The sequence below is a fragment of the Impatiens glandulifera genome, chromosome 5, assembly GCF_907164915.1.
Source record: "Impatiens glandulifera chromosome 5, dImpGla2.1, whole genome shotgun sequence".
NCBI classification, from domain to species: Eukaryota; Viridiplantae; Streptophyta; class Magnoliopsida; order Ericales; family Balsaminaceae; genus Impatiens; species Impatiens glandulifera.
In genome coordinates, this window is record NC_061866.1 from 2,193,528 (window position 1) to 2,211,192 (window position 17,665).

At 30.8% G+C, this 17,665-nt stretch overlaps 1 protein-coding gene across 1 annotated transcript; it reads right to left on the reverse strand.

Annotated features, from left to right (window-relative positions):
* Positions 1-15,418: 15,418 nt before the first annotated feature.
* On the reverse strand, positions 15,419-16,635 carry LOC124938379 (protein DOWNY MILDEW RESISTANCE 6-like). The gene is made up of 2 exons (XM_047478805.1): positions 15,867-16,635; positions 15,419-15,778 (listed from the first exon to the last, which is right to left on the reverse strand). Exons 1-2 carry the CDS (start codon positions 16,608-16,610, stop codon positions 15,524-15,526), a joined length of 999 nt encoding a protein of 332 aa, XP_047334761.1. The 5' UTR covers positions 16,611-16,635; the 3' UTR covers positions 15,419-15,523.
* Positions 16,636-17,665: the final 1,030 nt, after the last annotated feature.

Here is a 17,665-nt window from a genome sequence, read left to right on the forward strand (position 1 = left end):
TTGCGCCCAGTTCCAAATTATCGGGATTATGTAGGATTAAGAAAAATTAAGACACAACATGAAATATTTGGGTTTGGGATACAAACGGATCGGGTCGGGCTTTATTTCATATTTTTTGAACAACTCAATTAGAAAGAAGCAAAACGACGTCATTTTGATGTCTACAATAGGAGTATAGAGAATTTCGCCGTAGAAGATTCGAAGTGATGTTGAGGAGCCTACTTAAGATTATAATTAATTTCTTAGTCATAAAGACTATTTTTGCTCCAAATTAAGCAAGTTGTATGTTATTAAAAATACTTTTTCAATTTTTGTGATATGACTATCTTCTTGAAGAAGAGACTTATAATCAACATTAATTTTAGTTTTTATGAATTTTCTTAATTTAGTCTTTTTCAGTTGTTTATATAATTTTGACATTGTATTTTATTTTTTACAATTTCATTTATTTATAAATTTATGATAATATGTCTGTGTCTGATGACTCATGGTAACTATGATCTTCAACCAATTATATTTATGCTTGTTTGGTGGTAATTAAGTGTAATTGAAATTAGAATTGAAATTGGAATTTAATTTCATAAGAATTGGTATTGAATTACTATTCAATTCTTATGTTTAGAAAATTATAAAATTGTAATTAAATTTCAATTATTATATTTGAAAAGATAATATAATAAAAACAATTTAAATATATAATATCTATATTGCTAAGATATTGGTTTAAAACAATTTTTTTATTTTTTTAAATATTTTCTGCATATTAAAAATGATAAGAATCGTTTAAATACAACAACAAAACATGATATAAGAAAATAAAAGAGAAAAGAAAAAAAGAAAAAGAATATAATACACTCACGTTACTCAATAGGTTATTAAACTCGTAACTTCTCGAAAATAACGATTAACTTCCCAATCGACTCTATCGGCTTTCCAAAACAAATATTAAAAAATATCATATTAATAAAATTATTATATGTATCAGACAACTAAGATCAATGAAGGTTCATCGGATTGTAATACAAATATATAGGTCTACCATATCATTCGTATAAATCTCATCTTCTAGCTTAGCGACAATAAGATGTGGATTTTAACCCTAAGGTCCTGAGTTCGAATCCGTAAGGCGGCAAGTTCTGCGACTCGTGAAATGATTAAGTGTGTTTGTGGGATAAATGTTTAATCTGTTGTCTCATTTTTTTTATCATTCATATCAAAAACTTCATAACAACTATCTACCAAAGAATTGGACATCACTCATTGAATTCCAATAATACTCCACAAAAAATTCAGATACTAGTCATCACTTGACAATGTAAAATTAAGTGAGATATCGATTCAACCTCTTAACATACGACAATAATCTAACATAATACATCATTTTCCATACACATCAATCTTAACAATTTCACCATGAATATCGCTCCATCCAAATAACGAGATCTTGGATGAAATATTTGACTCTCAAATATTTTTCGAACAAAGTTCATATGAAATCATCTTAGCGAACAAATTGTAGTATTGTCCCACATAGAAAATATCAATGTTTTACCAATATATAACACAACTTATTATGATAACTAAAGTGTCAAGAATTTTATAAAGAGTTCGATTTTCATTAAGAAAAAAAATATTAATTCGACATGTTAATTTCTTAAAATTCTAAAAAAAAAAGTTATCGATTCAGCATTTTAACTTCAAATATTTAGAAAAACAAAATATCAGTTTTACATGTTAACTTTCTAAATTAAAAAAAAAAATAGGTTCAAAATTTAACTTACTAATTTTATTTTAAAAATATCATTTTAATTTTTTACATTAAAAAAATAATTCTCGGTTCAAGACATTAACAATATTGTAAATAATAAAACAATAAGATATTTTATTTAGAAAATATAGAGAATTAAATATCGGAATTACAATTACGAGCTAAAAAGAATAAAATTAAGAATTATAAAATCATATTTGTTTAAATTTAATTAGAATTCTAATTTCAATTTCAATTAACAATCTTATATGGTCTACTAAACCTCTGAACTAAAACTATACCTCTCAATTCCAATTATATGTTTACCAAATATACTGATAATTATATATATATATATATAAATGTTCTTAACGAGGCGAAAGGAACATAATCAAAACTTGAATGGCAATGGAGGAGTTCTCAATTATTGCGATTCCTATTTTCATTAAAAATAAAAAACTAGGATTCCAAATCTTAGCTCAAAATCACAGTTATCAAATATTTTTCCAACTAAAACTAGAATTAAATTTGCTTTCCTTTAATTTTTGAAAGAGACCAAATATACATCTTACAAAATAAATTCATTTCTTCATTATATGGTAAACTAGATTTGGTTTGAAAACACTTATATTTCAAGTTGGATCTTAGTTTAAACAAAAAAAAGAAATATTATATTTTTTAATCTTTTTAAAATATCACATTTGAATATTAATTGAAATAAAATAATATTGTAAAATATACATTAATTATAATTAATGTACATATATAACAACTTTAAACTCCTCCGTCATTTATAAATGTTTCAGTTAATCAAACAGTTTCGCGAAAAGAATTAGATACATTAGATGATTTAATAATAGAGAGTAACCTTACATTAAAGGATCTTGCTCTTAGTGAGGTGCGATGTGAGGATTATTTCTTTGTGTGATATATTATGTTGACAATATATGGATTAATTTAAGGTGGTCATTGTTACTCAATATTTGCGAAGATTACTCCATATAACTACCTATGTGAGAAATTGTGGGATTCTAAATTTACTTCAAAAGTCTCTTTTTTGAATGAAGTGTATTGAATGGAGGGATTTTGACGGATGATAGATGCATGCAAAAATAGTGTATTATGGTTAGTCGTTGCAGAATATGTATATTGCGAAGAACTAGAGACGACACCACACTTGTTTTTGCATTGCAAAGTAATGTCTACGATTTTGTGTCTATTTTGAAACATGATTGATATATTGAGTGGGTGATGCCCGAGTCAATCGTTGGTTATTAAGATATTTGGATAGAAACCGCGAGCCCGATTAGATTGTGTCGATGAGTCAATATTCTGATTATTTTATAGTAGATTTTTTGACTCGAAATAAACCGTATGACGTTCAATGACCGCGTTTTATCGATGCATATTCCACAACACTATTATTATGACGATATGAATAATTTTTTTCCGAAAAACCGGTAAAATGATTGGTGAACTCATTAATCTTTTTAAAGATCCCTAAATTCGTTAATACAATATTTATGCATTTTTGTTTATCAGCAATTTTGACTTAAGTTTTCATTTTTATTTGTGTTTTTAAATTATTTTTGTGATTATGTTTAAATGACTATAAATTGTATTGATTTTCCAAATAAAAAAATAAATAAAATTTAAATTAAACTCCTTTATTATATCATGAATAATTTATAAATATTATAAAAATATTATATATTTGATTATAAAATGTAATTTAAGATGATGGAGCAATAATTTCCTTTTATTCCCCCTTATTCATAGGATGTGCACGTGCCGCAAAGCAATCAAAGAAGCAAGAAGATGGACGTTGACTTTTTTACACGAGTGGACAACACTAGTTGGGCCCCACATCAACGTCTCTTCCAGCTGTGAATGATGCGTCTTATTCTACTTTCAAACCAACGCTCCCATTTCAGACAAGAGGACAAGCTAGAGAAAAATAATTATAATAAAAGAAAGAAAAATATTTATAATAAAAAAAGAAAAATAATTTATACAAAACGACAAAGCAAGAGTCAATGTTCTCCGATCCCTCTATCATCAATTTGTTATGGTATAAAATTTTAAATATAAAAAAAAAAACATTAATACTTGTTTTGTAAAAATTAAGGCATTGTTTCAGTTGATATATTTAATATTAATCTTACATAATTTATCATTCTATTTTATATTTATTTATTAAATTTAAACTTGTTCAGTTATTTTATACCTTTACTTCTACTGTGATTGAATTAATTAGATATTCCATGGGTTAGATAAATATTTGTTTATCTGACTTTATACCTCAATATCCAATTTTATTAAATATAAAAGAAGATTAAATATTAGAACAAGTTTATCCATATGAACAAAAAAAAGTTATACATTAATAAGATATGGATAATTTACATTAAGACATTATTACAATTTATTCGTTAAAATAATTTCATAAAATTATCGTTTCTTTGAAATTTGGTAATCAAAGATTCTATTCAAGATTTCTTTTTATATTTTTTGGTGGAATTCTTACTAATGATATGTGAATGAAAAAAAATAATTTATATTATGGTTAGTTATTGTCGTATATGTCACGACTTACGAGAATGTTAAATTGATAACTCACTTACTTTAGCATTATTGATGGTGACTACTGACTAGTATCGGAAATTTTTGTAGAGTATTACTGAGATTCATTGTCTAATGTTCGAGTCTTTGGGTAATTGCTTGTAAATTTTGATTGATGCGAATGATATGACATATCTACATAGTGTGTTACTATCCGAATTATTTTTTAGTGGACTGTCTGTTTGGAGAAAAATCGTGAAATTTTCAATGATCGTAGTCATCCATGTGTATCATTCATCATGCTATTATTATGATAATTTTTTAGATTAGTTTCAGAAATTTGATAGAAACCGTCGGAGAGTTAATCGTTATTCTCGGAACCTTAGAAATTCGATAACCTATTAAGTAACTTTTTCTTTTACATTTTTCATCACGTTGTGTTTGAATTAATTTTATCATTTTTAATATACATGTACCTCTATAAAAAAAAATACATCAAATAATTTATATTAGACATATTTATAAACTAATTTAATCCAACAAAATGAACTAAAAAACCAATATAAGTGAACAAATTCTAACAATATCAACATTTTAATTAATAATTTCGAATATGAATCAAATTGATTAAAAAAAATACCAATTTCAATATGCTTAAGTTTCAAAATATTTGGATACTTTGTTAAGCATTTGTGGGGAAAATCAAAACTTAGTTATTTGATCCTATTTTTTTCTATTTGTAATTTATCAATAGAATAGTTGACGGTTTAGATAGTTTGATTGATCATTTTTATTTTTTTTTATCTAAATAACTCATTTATGGGCAATTCAAATTAACAAATTTATTTAAAAATAACTCACCAATTATTTAAATAATTATGTTTAGAAGGATGTGTTGGAGAAGGATGAAGACATTTGTCCAACCCAATGACTGGTCAACAAGACAATAAGGACCGCACGTGGGGCCGTCGCACGTGTATAGATGATTGCATTATGTATATTTAGTTTTTTATAGCCTTACTTGTAATACAAATATTTATATTGCTATTATTAATTAATATAAACTCAATTTAATTAATATGTGTTATGTTTTTCGCCACCTAAATCCTCAATCTTTATTCTAAACAGCCCTTCAGGATCTAATCTATAAGCACCTGCTTGCCCCCACAAACAAACACACATAGAGAATAATATTTAATATTATATATAATTGATCAATATTAATGAATTGTTTTAATATATCTCCACTTTAATCAACAAGATTAACAAATGATTAATTGCTCAGTTTTATCTGTAAAGGAAACTTCTAACTTTTCACTCCAACTGAGTAAGTACTAAGTACTATTAGTGCAAACAAAATTGATCAAACAGTTTAAACCCACCAAAAATGTCTTTTAACTAAACAAATCGAATTGACGATAAAATTAAAATCAATAAGCATTTATTTAAAACAATTTTAACGATTTGATTGTGAATTTTAGGGTACAAACCCAACTTACCGAACAACTCACACGCCTAATTACGATAATTAAAATGAAAAACTCATGTTTAAAAGATATTTAACCAAATATCTCAAATTTGATTAACATGTTGTGTCATATATGTAGAGTTCATTCTAAAGGTTAATATCTCCAAATAAATCATAACTCTAATATCAAATTCTAAGTTACAATTTTGACATTTCACATTTTTGTAAGTAGAATGCATATTAATTTTAAAAAATATATAAATATTATTTTATTGATTCACTTAATTGTGATTATCGAGTTCAGTCTAATCTTTAATAGTATTATTTCATCACAACCAATGGTAATCAATGGAGTATCGGGTCCTAAGAATTGATCGAGCAGCCTTAATCCTACTCCGATTCTTCCTAATGATGACATTTATTAACAATTTGTTTTCGAGTCTCTTATTCTTAAGAACGTTTTCATTTCACTGTGAATATATATATTAAGGCATTAATGTGTTGGGTAAATAATTAATTAAACTGTTGGCATATATATATATCTATATTAATTAATTAATTAAAGCTGGTCATGAACATGGACAATGAGGTTTGATTTTTGGCTTATTCCAGCTACAAAGAAAGAGACTAAAATGATCGACGATGCTTAATTAGAGACAGAAGATAATGGGTGCAAAATGATGCATAATTAAACAAGTAAAATTAATTATACAAGATAAATGGCGCTTAAGAGCATCATGTAGTTTGAACAGCAGGCAATTCTTCAAAGTCCTAACCATAATATGAGGATATATATAAATATATATTTAATTGCAACACTATTAATTCTTATAATAATATCTAATTTTTATATTTATCAATACTACTAAGACAATATCTACCTAGTTGCTTTCAAGACTAATTAATCAGCCAATCCTTAACTAGAGCCAGCAAGGCCAGTCTTACCAAATCAAAGAGACCAATATTGGAAGGTTACTATATATTTATTTGATTTCTTAATAAAAAATTAATAATAAGAATAAGAAAATGTTAAACGACGCACCCATTGAGAAGTCTCCGTTGATTTATGCGATCAACTAAAATCTTTGATCTTGAAATATGATTTGTATATACTGAAATAATGTCATAAATCTGCGACGACTATGGAACAATGAAAAAGTTATTTTATCCGTTCAAAACAAATCTTCGAAAAACAAAAACCCTAGGCCTCACAATGGGTACGAATCACAAGAAAAAAACATACAATGTAATCTAATGACAATAGTATAAAAAAATACCTCTTTTCCTTTGTCTTTCCACTCTTAGAATTGAATTCAAACTATGTTTAATTTCTTAACTAAGCAAACATCTTTCCTTGTCTTACAAACTTTTAGTCCCCACAAAAGAATTCCATCTTACATGGGCGTCACATGGATTGCCTGGGGACTTTCCCAAAATGTTTTGTCACCTTTTAGTTACATCAACCTTTTCTTGAACACAATAAATGAGCAATATTACCAATATGTATACGTGCAGGTGTGTGTACATGGTCACCTTTTTCTTGCATTAACAGCTATCAAAAGTTTCACCTCACATCAATTCATCTCATTCTTTTGTTTTAATTATGAAAAACAGATATATGTAGGGCTTGTACAAGTCTAATAAAAAATGTTATTACCATAAATTTGATCTATGTGGTTAGTAAGATGAATTTGATATATACTTTATCCATTGTTCGATTTTCCTGATTTTATGATGTCCTTTATGCAAATTTCTCTTTATAATCCATAAATCCATTAACACAAATTCATTGGCATTGGGTCTCAATCATATTTATATTAGGCCTTTTAACTTGTAAGGCCCATTAAATCACAGCCCATTGGTTGATTTCTAACATTAAACTTCATCATCATCATATTCCACTAAAATATGCTAAGAGTATGACCTAATGAGGTAGCTCCTACCTAGCTAGGAGTAACTGGTGGCAAGATAAAGCCAAAAAGAAGCATGTCATTCTTGAAGATGAACTTAAAAAATAACATTACACTGTAAGTGAAGCAACTTTTCACATAAAATAAGGAAACCAACTATGAAGAATGAATTTCCACATTATTTTAAATCCTTTTAGGATAGGATGGTGTAAATTCTTGCTTTTGGACCGGACCCATGCATTATAGCATATCTAGATATAGCCTATAGCCTATAGCTTATAACCTAACCTATGTCAATACTCATAATTATATTTTTCTTACATTCCATCACTTTTTAGGTTTCTTACTAATGGAGCTTGTTTGATGTAATTTGTGTGTGTAAAAAAGAGTAGGTTATTTGAGGTTTTAATTTTTTTTCTTTAAATTTTATAAAATAAAATAAATATAATTTAATATTTTAATCAATAAATTTAGGGATTGGGTGTTGAAAAATGATATCATATATGAGTTTTTTTTAGATAAAAGAAAAAACATCAAACAGGTCCGGGTATATAGTGGATTTTGGAGCTAGGTATGGCTTAGATATTTTAAGTTAATGTCACTGGATAAATAATAGTTTTATTTTTAATATTTTTCATGAGCCATTTGATTTAAAATGAATAAAATTAGAAACTTTTGCAGTTTTCATTCTTCATTCTTAAAAGATGGAGAAAGAATAAATATGTTTCTCGTGTATAGAAAGTCAAACTTAATTGTGGCATAAACTGATAAAAGGTATGGTTAATGAATTAAAAACTCTTCAACAACTTGGCATGGTGAAGGGACTTCCAAAATTTGAAGCTCTTTCAGGTTTGTGTGAAGATTGTTTGATAGACAAACAGAAAAAGAATTCATTCCCTAAAGTAAGCAAATGGAGAGCACTACTTCAATTTAGTACATAGTGATATTTGTGGTCCTATTAATCCTACATCAAATGGAAACAAAAGGTACTTGACTACTTTTATTGATGATTTTAGTTGAAAAATCAATGGCTTTCAAGGTTTTTAAAATTTTTAAGCATCGAGTTGAAAAGAAAACTGAAATGAAACTCAAGTATCTTAGAACTGACCGTGGAAGAAAAATCACATCTAATGAGTTTGTAAATTTCTGTCAAGATCATGGAATAAAAAAGAAAAACACTTCAACCTACACTCCACAACAAAATTGAGTTACTGAAAGGAAGAATCAAGCGACTATGAACATGGTACGAAGTACACTTTCAATCAAAAAAAAATTCCAAAAACCTTTTGCCCAGAATTTGTCAATTGGGCTATCTATGTTTTGAATATAAGTAAAACATTCATGGTAAATAATATAACTCCAGAACAAGGTTGGAATGGCTACAAACCTGTAGTTAAACACTTCAGAGTATTTGGTTGTATATCTTTTGTGCATGTTCATGATGTAAAAAAACAAAATTGGATGACAAAAGTCTAAAGTGTGTATTACTTGGAGTAAGTGAAGAATCAAATGCTTATAAACTATATACTTCAGTCACTAAAAACATAGTTATAAACAGGGATGTGAAGTTTGAAGAAGGTAAAAAATTGAATTGGAATACTGTTTTATAAAAGAAAGCGGTGTCACATTTGTTTTGAAAAACAATGATGACGAAGTAAGAGTCAACATAGAAAGAGGAGAAAATGACAAAAATGTTATAAATGATCAAGGGCAAAATAGTAGTACTTTAAGTGATAATGTGCAAGTTATTGTTGAAGAAACGACTACTAATGTTACTGATTAAGACAACTTACGTATGTCGCGTTGACTAAACGAGAGGTTCTTCTAATGTTGCTGCAGAAGACAATACTACTATAACAAAAGGAAATGTTTTAAGGGTTAAAATACCACCAATATAGTTGAAAGACTATCTAGTTGAGGATGATCAATTTGAAGATTATGTTATACATCAAACATTACTTATAAAGAGTGATCCTATATTGTTTTGTGAAGCTGTGAAGACACCAAAAATGAAGAAATGGTATAGATATAGAAATCGTGGCTATTGAATGAAACAATACATGAGATTTGACTAACATACCGATTAAAGTAAAGAAGATAGGTGTAAAATGGATATTCAAGACTAAATTGAATGAGAAAGGAGAAGTTGATAAGTACAAAAGTCTGGTTTGTCGCAAAATGATATAATCAAGAACAAGGAGTAGATTATAATGAGGTAATTGCACATACTGCTAGATTGAATACAATTAAAGTTGTAATAGTATTGGCTGATCTAAAGAAATGGACAATTTATCAACTTGATATAATATCATCCTTCTTGTATGGAGAATTAAATGAAGTCTATATTCAACATTCACCTGGGTATGAGAAAAAATCTCAAGAACATAAAGTCTTCAAGTTAAAAAAAGCATTGTATGGCCTAAAACAAGCTCTTAGAGCTTGGTATAATCGGATTGAAATTTATTTCAGCAAAACACACTTTAAGAGATGTCAATATAAACACACTCTTTTCATCAAGGTTGGAGACAAATGTATGTTTCTAATTATATGTGTTTATGTGGATGATCTTATATTTACTGGAAACTGTTGGGGAAAACCCTGACAGAAACCACAAAAGAAGAAAAACAAACTGAAAGAACACTAACAGAATTTGATAACGGAGTTCGGCCAAAATATTGCCTACGTCTCCGAGCACTAAGGCTATCAATTAATAAGGAAGAAGAGATACAAATTTGGGTGCAATAAACCAAAGAGGGGAGAGTTTCTTTTATACACTAAGAAACTTCCCCAACTCCCATCATCTTCCGATGTGGGATTTCTGCTAATTGTGAATATAGTTTCTTTTATATACTAAGAAACTTCTTTCACTCCCATCATCTTCCGATGTGGGATTCTAATTGTGCCAAAAACAACAAATCTCCACCTTGGCACAATATCCAAATACTAATCTTCAATATTAAAAAATAAACCTTCAGTGCTTCCAATTGGCGCTCTTCAGCGCCGACTCAAACGCGGAATGTGTTTACCAAATCTAAACCATTAGATTTGGTTTTCCCCATGTCTTTCATCTCGAACTCTTTACCCAATTGAGCCTTCAATTTGTCAACTTCATATTGGCTCTTTGATGCTATCAACATATCATCAACGTACAAGAGTATATAGATGTAAGACTCATCTTGCAATTTGCGCAAATACACACATGAACTGAATCTGCTTCTTGTGTACTTGTGCTCCATCATAAACTTGTCAAGTCGCTTGTACCATTGTCTCGACGATTGCTTCAACCTGTACAATGATCTGTTCAACTTGCAAACCCAATTTTCTTTATCAGCAACTTTGAACCCATCTTGTTGATAAATGTAGATTTCCTCGTTCAAATGACCGTGTATGTCTGCGGTCTTCACATCTGGTTGAGCTAGCTCCAAATTCATCTGCGCTACCAAGGCCAACAAAATTCTAATGGAAGAGTGTTTAACAACAGGAGAAAGTACCTCATTATAATCACCTCATTCCTTCTGAGCGTAGTTTTTAGCTACCAATTTTGCCTTGTAGCGAACATCAAATTTTTCAGGAAATCCTTCTTTCTTAGCAAAGATCCATTTACAACCAATAGTCTCCTTCTCTTTTCGTAGATGTTTCAACTTGCATGTCTCATTCTTCTGAATAGATTGCATCTCATCTTCCATAACACCTCTCCTTTTTCCATTTTTAGTACTTCGACTGACATCTGAAAAAGTGGATGGAACATCATCTACGACTAGAAGTGCATAGGCCGCCATGTCAACAAACCGACCTAGTTTTTGAGTAACTCGTCTTGGCTTGTTTACAGCAATTGATTCACGTTGTTCTGAAGGTTCTTGGGTTGGAACCTCTTCCTCATTTAACTCTTCGTCTGTCGTCGGAGAGTCACTTATTATTGGGCTTATCTTTATCTGCTCAAACTCCACCTGTCGCGGAGTACAATCAATTTTGTCTGGTGTTACCTTATTCAACATTGAATAATCATCAAAAGTAACATCTCTACTGATAATGGTTTTTTTTGCATCCAAACACCAGAGGCGATACTCTTTAACTCCCGTAGTAAATCCCATAAAAAGAGCCTTCTTTCCTCGTGGATCCAACTTTGATTCAACTACATGATAATATGTAGTAGAACCAAAAATATGTAAAGAATCATAATCAGTTGCAGGTTTTCCAGACCATACCTCTAATGGAGTCTTGCCACCAAGTGCAGATGATGGTAGGCGATTTACCAAATGTTGAGCGTATGACACAGCTTCTGCCCAAAATTTTCTGTCTAACCCAGCATTAGACAACATACATCGAACTTTCTCCACCAATGTCTTGTTCATACGTTCCGATATTCCATTCTGCTGTGGTGTTTTTCTGACCGTGAAGTGTCGAACTATGCCACACTCTTGGCATAACTTTTGGAATGGATCATTCTTGTATTCTCCACCGTTATCAGTTTGGAGAATTTTGATTTTTCTTCCTGTCTCGTCTTCAACTTGAGTTTTCCATTTAAGAAAATTCTCAAACACTTCACCTTTGTTCTTCATCGTAAACACCCATACTCTTCTGGAAAAATCGTCAACAAAAGTAACAAAGTAATGTTTACCTCCAAGAGAAGGAGTCTTGGCAGGTCCCCAGACATCTGAGTGCACATAATCCAAAATACCCTTGGTGTTATGAATTGCAGTGCCAAATTTTACTCGCCTTTGTTTTCCCAGAATACAATGTTCACAAAAATCTAACTTACAAACTTTTGTACCTTTCAATAATCCTTGCTTGACAAGAGTTTGCATAGATTTCTCACCAGCGTGCCCCAATCGCATATGCCATAGTTTTGTTGCCTCTAAATCCTTACTGCTCCCGGAAGTTGATACACATGATGTCCCATTAACTGTACTACCTTGATAATAATACAAATTATTACTCTTCCTGATAGTTTTCAACATCACTAGCGCTCTAGATATTACCCTAAGAACTCCATTTTCCAATTTCACATGTAGGCCTTTCGACTCCAAGGCCCCCAAAGAAATTAGATTCTTTTTTATATTCGGTATGTACCGAACATCTCTAATAATTCTGGTGGATCCGTCATCATTCCTCAGCTTGATTGAACCTATCCCCTTTATTTTACATGTATTAGCATCTCCCATGTAAACAACTCCACCATCTAGCTCCTTAAAGTCAAAGAACCACTTTCGAACTAGTGTCATATGATAAGTGCAGGCTGAGTCGAATATCCACGCATCAGGATGTGATGTTGTGTGTGACATCGATAAAGAGTATTCTGAATCTGCATCACCTTTGTTTTCTACAACATTCGCATCTTCATAATCTTTCTCTTTCTTCTTCAACTTTGGCAGTTAATCTTCCAATGTCCTTTCTCACGACAAAAAGCACATTCATCTTTGGCAACTCTACTTTCAGATCTTCTTCCTTTCCCTTTTGATTTGCTCTGCTGACGGCCCCTGACCATCAATTCTTTATATGCTGTATCTACTTTGCTTTTTTTCTTTTATCCTGCTTTCTCAATTCATGACTATATAAAGCAGAACTTACAGCATCAAGAGAAACATTTCCCTTCCCATGAAGTAACGTTGTTTCTAAGTGTTCAAATTCATCAGGAAGGGACGATAGCAACATCAAAGCCAAATCTTCATCCTCAAACCTAACGTCAAGGTTTAACAAATCCGCTACTAACTAATTAAACTTAGTTATATGCTCATTCATCGTAGTACCTGATTGGTATTCAAACCGAAACAGTCGCTTCTTCATAAGGAGCTTATTCTGACCATTCTTCTTCAGAAACTTGTCCTCTAATGCTTGCCACAGTTTCTGTGCAGAAGTTTCATTCTTCACAGCATACTTCTGCTCTCTAGACAGGCACGACCGAATTGTTCCGCACGCCAACCGATTCATGATACTCCACTCTTTTTCTTCTATACCATCTGGTTTTCCGACCTCAATAGCAACATCTAGACCCTGCTGAAAAAGACAATCTAGAACCTCACCTTTCCACATGCCGAAATGCCCAGTTCCATCAAAAATCTCCACCGCAAACTTCAAATTCGACATCGGTGTCCTCGTCCAGGATGACGAAGGAGTTGACGCTCCTTTTGAAGACTCCACCATGCCAAGGACGAACCTTCGGCTCTGATACCACTTGTTGGGGAAAACCCTGACAGAAACCACAAAAAAGAAAAACAAACTGAAAGAACACTAACAGAATTTGATAACGGAGTTCGACCAAAATATTGCATACGTCTCCGAGCACTAAGGCTATCAATTAATAAGGAAGAAGAGATACAAATTTGGGTGCAATAAACCAAAGAGGGGAGAGTTTCTTTTATACACTAAGAAACTTCCCCAACTCCCATCATCTTCCGATGTGGGATTTCTGCTAATTGTGAATATAGTTTCTTTTATATACTAAGAAACTTCTTTCACTCCCATCATCTTCCGATGTGTGATTCTAATTGTGCCAAAAACAACAGAAACAATGAATGTATTTTATTGATTTTAAGAAATCAATGAAACATGAGTTTGAAATGAATGATTTATGAAAGATGAGATTTTTTCTTGAAATTAAGGTATTATAGAGGCAATATGACATTTTTATTGGAACAAAAGAAATACACACATGAGATTTTGCAGAGATTCAATATGGATCAAAGTAATCCAGTATGAATCCTATTGTTCTAGGTTGTAAACATGAAAAATCGAAGAAGAAAAGAAGGTAGATAGTACTACTTATAAACAGATAGTGGGGAGTCTGATGTATTTAACAACTACTAAACCAACTATTATGATTGTAGTAAGTCTTCTTACTAGATTTATGGACTATCCTATTGAATCACATCTTGCTGCAGCAAAGAGAGTACTCAGATATTTAAAAGGAACAATAGACTTTGGAATTTTTTACAAGTCAAGAGGATAACAAAATTTAATTATATATATACATATAATGATTATGCAGGGGACCTAAGTGATAGGAAAAGTACTTTTCGATATGCTTTTATGTTTTTGTTCTAAAGTAATATCTTGATCTTCAAAGAAACAGTTAGTAGTAGTATTTTCCTCCACTAAAGTTGAATTTATTGCAGTTGTGTCATGTGTGTGTAAGATTGTATGGTTAATAAGGATTTTTGAAGAAGTAAAACATGCTCTTGTTAGTGCTACTACTGTATTCTGTGACAATAATTTGGCAATCAAGCTATCAAAAAATCATGTGATGCATGAACGAAGCAAACACATAGATGTCATGTTTTATTTTCTCCGTGAACTTACAAATGATGAAACTATGAATCTAGAGTATTGCAATACTCAAAAACAAATTGCAGACATCATGACTAAACCACTTAAGTTGGATGCTTTTGAGAAACTGCGAGATTTAATCCAGGTGTAAATTGATACAAATGTTACCAATTGAAGGGAGAATGTTAAGAAAATAGGTTAATTTTATTAATTTATTGTTGTATAAGGAGATGTATAATTCTTTATTTTTATTTAATAGTTAGTAGTCGCGAGTAGTTGTTCTTGTTCTTATCTTATTTGATCTAGCGTTAGTAGTAATTAATAGTTAGTTTATTGCAGTTTATTTAACTTTTTAAATGTAAGATAATAATATATATAATTCTTTATTACTTTAATAAACTTCATCAGTTCTCTCTTACAAATTTCTCTTCTATTATTCTTTTAACTTAATATATCATATATTTCATTCCATTATTTAAAATAAAAAAAAACAAACAAACAAATGCACATTACAGTTTTTTTTTTTTTTTTTTTTTATGTTTAATTTGACATAACATAACATACATACATTAATTAGGGTGATCCGAAGATGTAACGCTGCAATGGGTCAGTGCCCTCGTGAAGATCAATTGCATAGGTAGTAAAGAAATCCCTAAGGATGACACCTTTGAACGCCGGTGGACTCTTGCTGCGTTCGACCAGCTCTTTCGCCGGCTCAATATGGGAATCAGTTGAAGGTAAAATGAAGTTCACAATTGTTGTTCTAGCCTTGTCCGGATTCGTCACCACTCTATGAACCCCACTCTTCAACTTCCCATTGCTGATGATCTGTACCGCCATTAATTGATTATTAACCAAACCAAATTCAATTCAATTCAATTCAATTCAATTATGACTGTAAATTAATGAAACATACCTCCAAAGTGTAACCAATGTTAACAACAAATGCATTAGGGATTGGCTTCACAGAAAACCATTCTTGATCTTTATAAACCTCAAGGCCAGGAACATCTCCTTGGTTAAGTAAAGTGATGACATGTGGGTCACAATGCTTAGGCAATCCCAACACCAACGTTGGATCTGGGCATTTTGGGTAATGATTTAACGTTATAAGCTGTTGTTGACTAAACCCTTCCTTCAAATAACCATTATTCTCCAAACCCAATCCTTCGCAAATCAAATCAAGAATCAAAATGCTGGTTTCCCTTACTTGAACAGCGTAATTCCCAACCACTTCCTTGTATCTGGGTGGATTCGTCGGCCAATCTTCGATGTAATTCTGAAGTGGATAACATGAGTGTCGGAAATTCTCTCGCCAGAAATGAACCTTTTCTTTAGCATAATCCACGCTTTGTTTCAGTATACAAGTTTGGTTAGGATCATCAGAGGAGTAGAATCTTGTTTTGTCCTCCGGTGGAAGTGCAAAGAACTCTTCTGCCAGCGACGGCATGTCTTTCATTAACTCACTGGAGATTCCATGGTTTATTAAGTGGAAGAATCCGTAGTCTTGGGAAGCTTTTATGATTTGATCGATGAGATTTGATCTGTTTGAAGGGAGGGAATGGAGATCGATGATTGGAATGGAATCGCAGAGTGGGGAGATTATGGTATTTGGTCTTTTTTCTATTGGCTGAATATATGATTCTGGCACGCTCTCCATTATGAGTTCTTGATCTATTTCGGCCTTCAATTCATCAGGTTTATATAATGGGTCGATCGGGTCAAAGGCAATTAAGCAAAGGGAGCAAATTCTGAGTTTTGTTCTAAAAAAAGTTAAGTTCTTGTGAAGTCGGGTCGTACTTCTCTTCTTAGCCTTGCTAATGACGTCATGAAATGTATATTATAAAATTCTCCACCAATCACACTTCTTAGTCATTGATTTTTCTAAATAATCTAGAAACAGAATATCCTCTCAAAATCATGTCATTTAATTTATTGATTATAATGTTAAAATACTCATTAATATTTTTAAATATTTTTTTGATAATTTTTTTAATAAATATTAAATTGTTTTACAAAAAGAAAATATAAAATCACTTACCAAAGTTGTAACATAAATTTACCTTATTTAAATAAACTAAATTTTGTTCAACCATATATCCCTCAGTTATAAAACAAAATATTAAAATATCTCTATAAATTAAATAATTTTAAATTAAAGATTCATAATTAAAATTTGATTGGTAATTTTAAAATTCAAATCAATGTTATTTTATAATTTGTAATTTCACTTTGACTTTGTTTCCAAATTCCAATTTTATTTCAGTTGAATCAACTAATTTGTTGGGCCTTATGGGTCCAGCCCAATTAGGCAATATAAAACCAAATAAACCCTAATTTTGTTTTTCTCTCTACTACAATTTTTAGTGAGAGTTCTGTGAATAAAAACAGAGTGAAGAAAATACAGAGGAAGAAGATATAGAGAAAGAGAAGGAGAACAGAGTATCCCCTTCTTTGTCTTGATTACCCTCAGGTTCATTTCTCTCTTATTTGTAAAGGGAATTTCATGTTTTCTCAAACCTAGATTTGTTTGGGTTTGAATGAAATTAGTTTCTCTGTATGTATACCTCAACTTTAGGTTTAAAGTTGAGAAGAACAATTGTATCGGTTTCTAACTAATTAGTGAAATCTGTTGGTTTTTGCCCCGTGGTTTTTACCCTCCGTGTTGAGAAGGTTTTCCACGTAAATCTGATGTTCTTTATTACTTTGCTGATC

Bases quoted from the DNA above. Each gene is read 5' to 3' on its own strand.
- LOC124938379 (XM_047478805.1), bottom strand. From the start codon at position 16,610: ATGGAGAGCGTGCCAGAATCATATATTCAGCCAATAGAAAAAAGACCA. The intron at 15,779-15,866 runs GTATGTTTCATT...ATGGCGGTACAG, and splicing joins ACATTGGTTACACTTTGGAG to ATCATCAGCAATGGGAAGTT.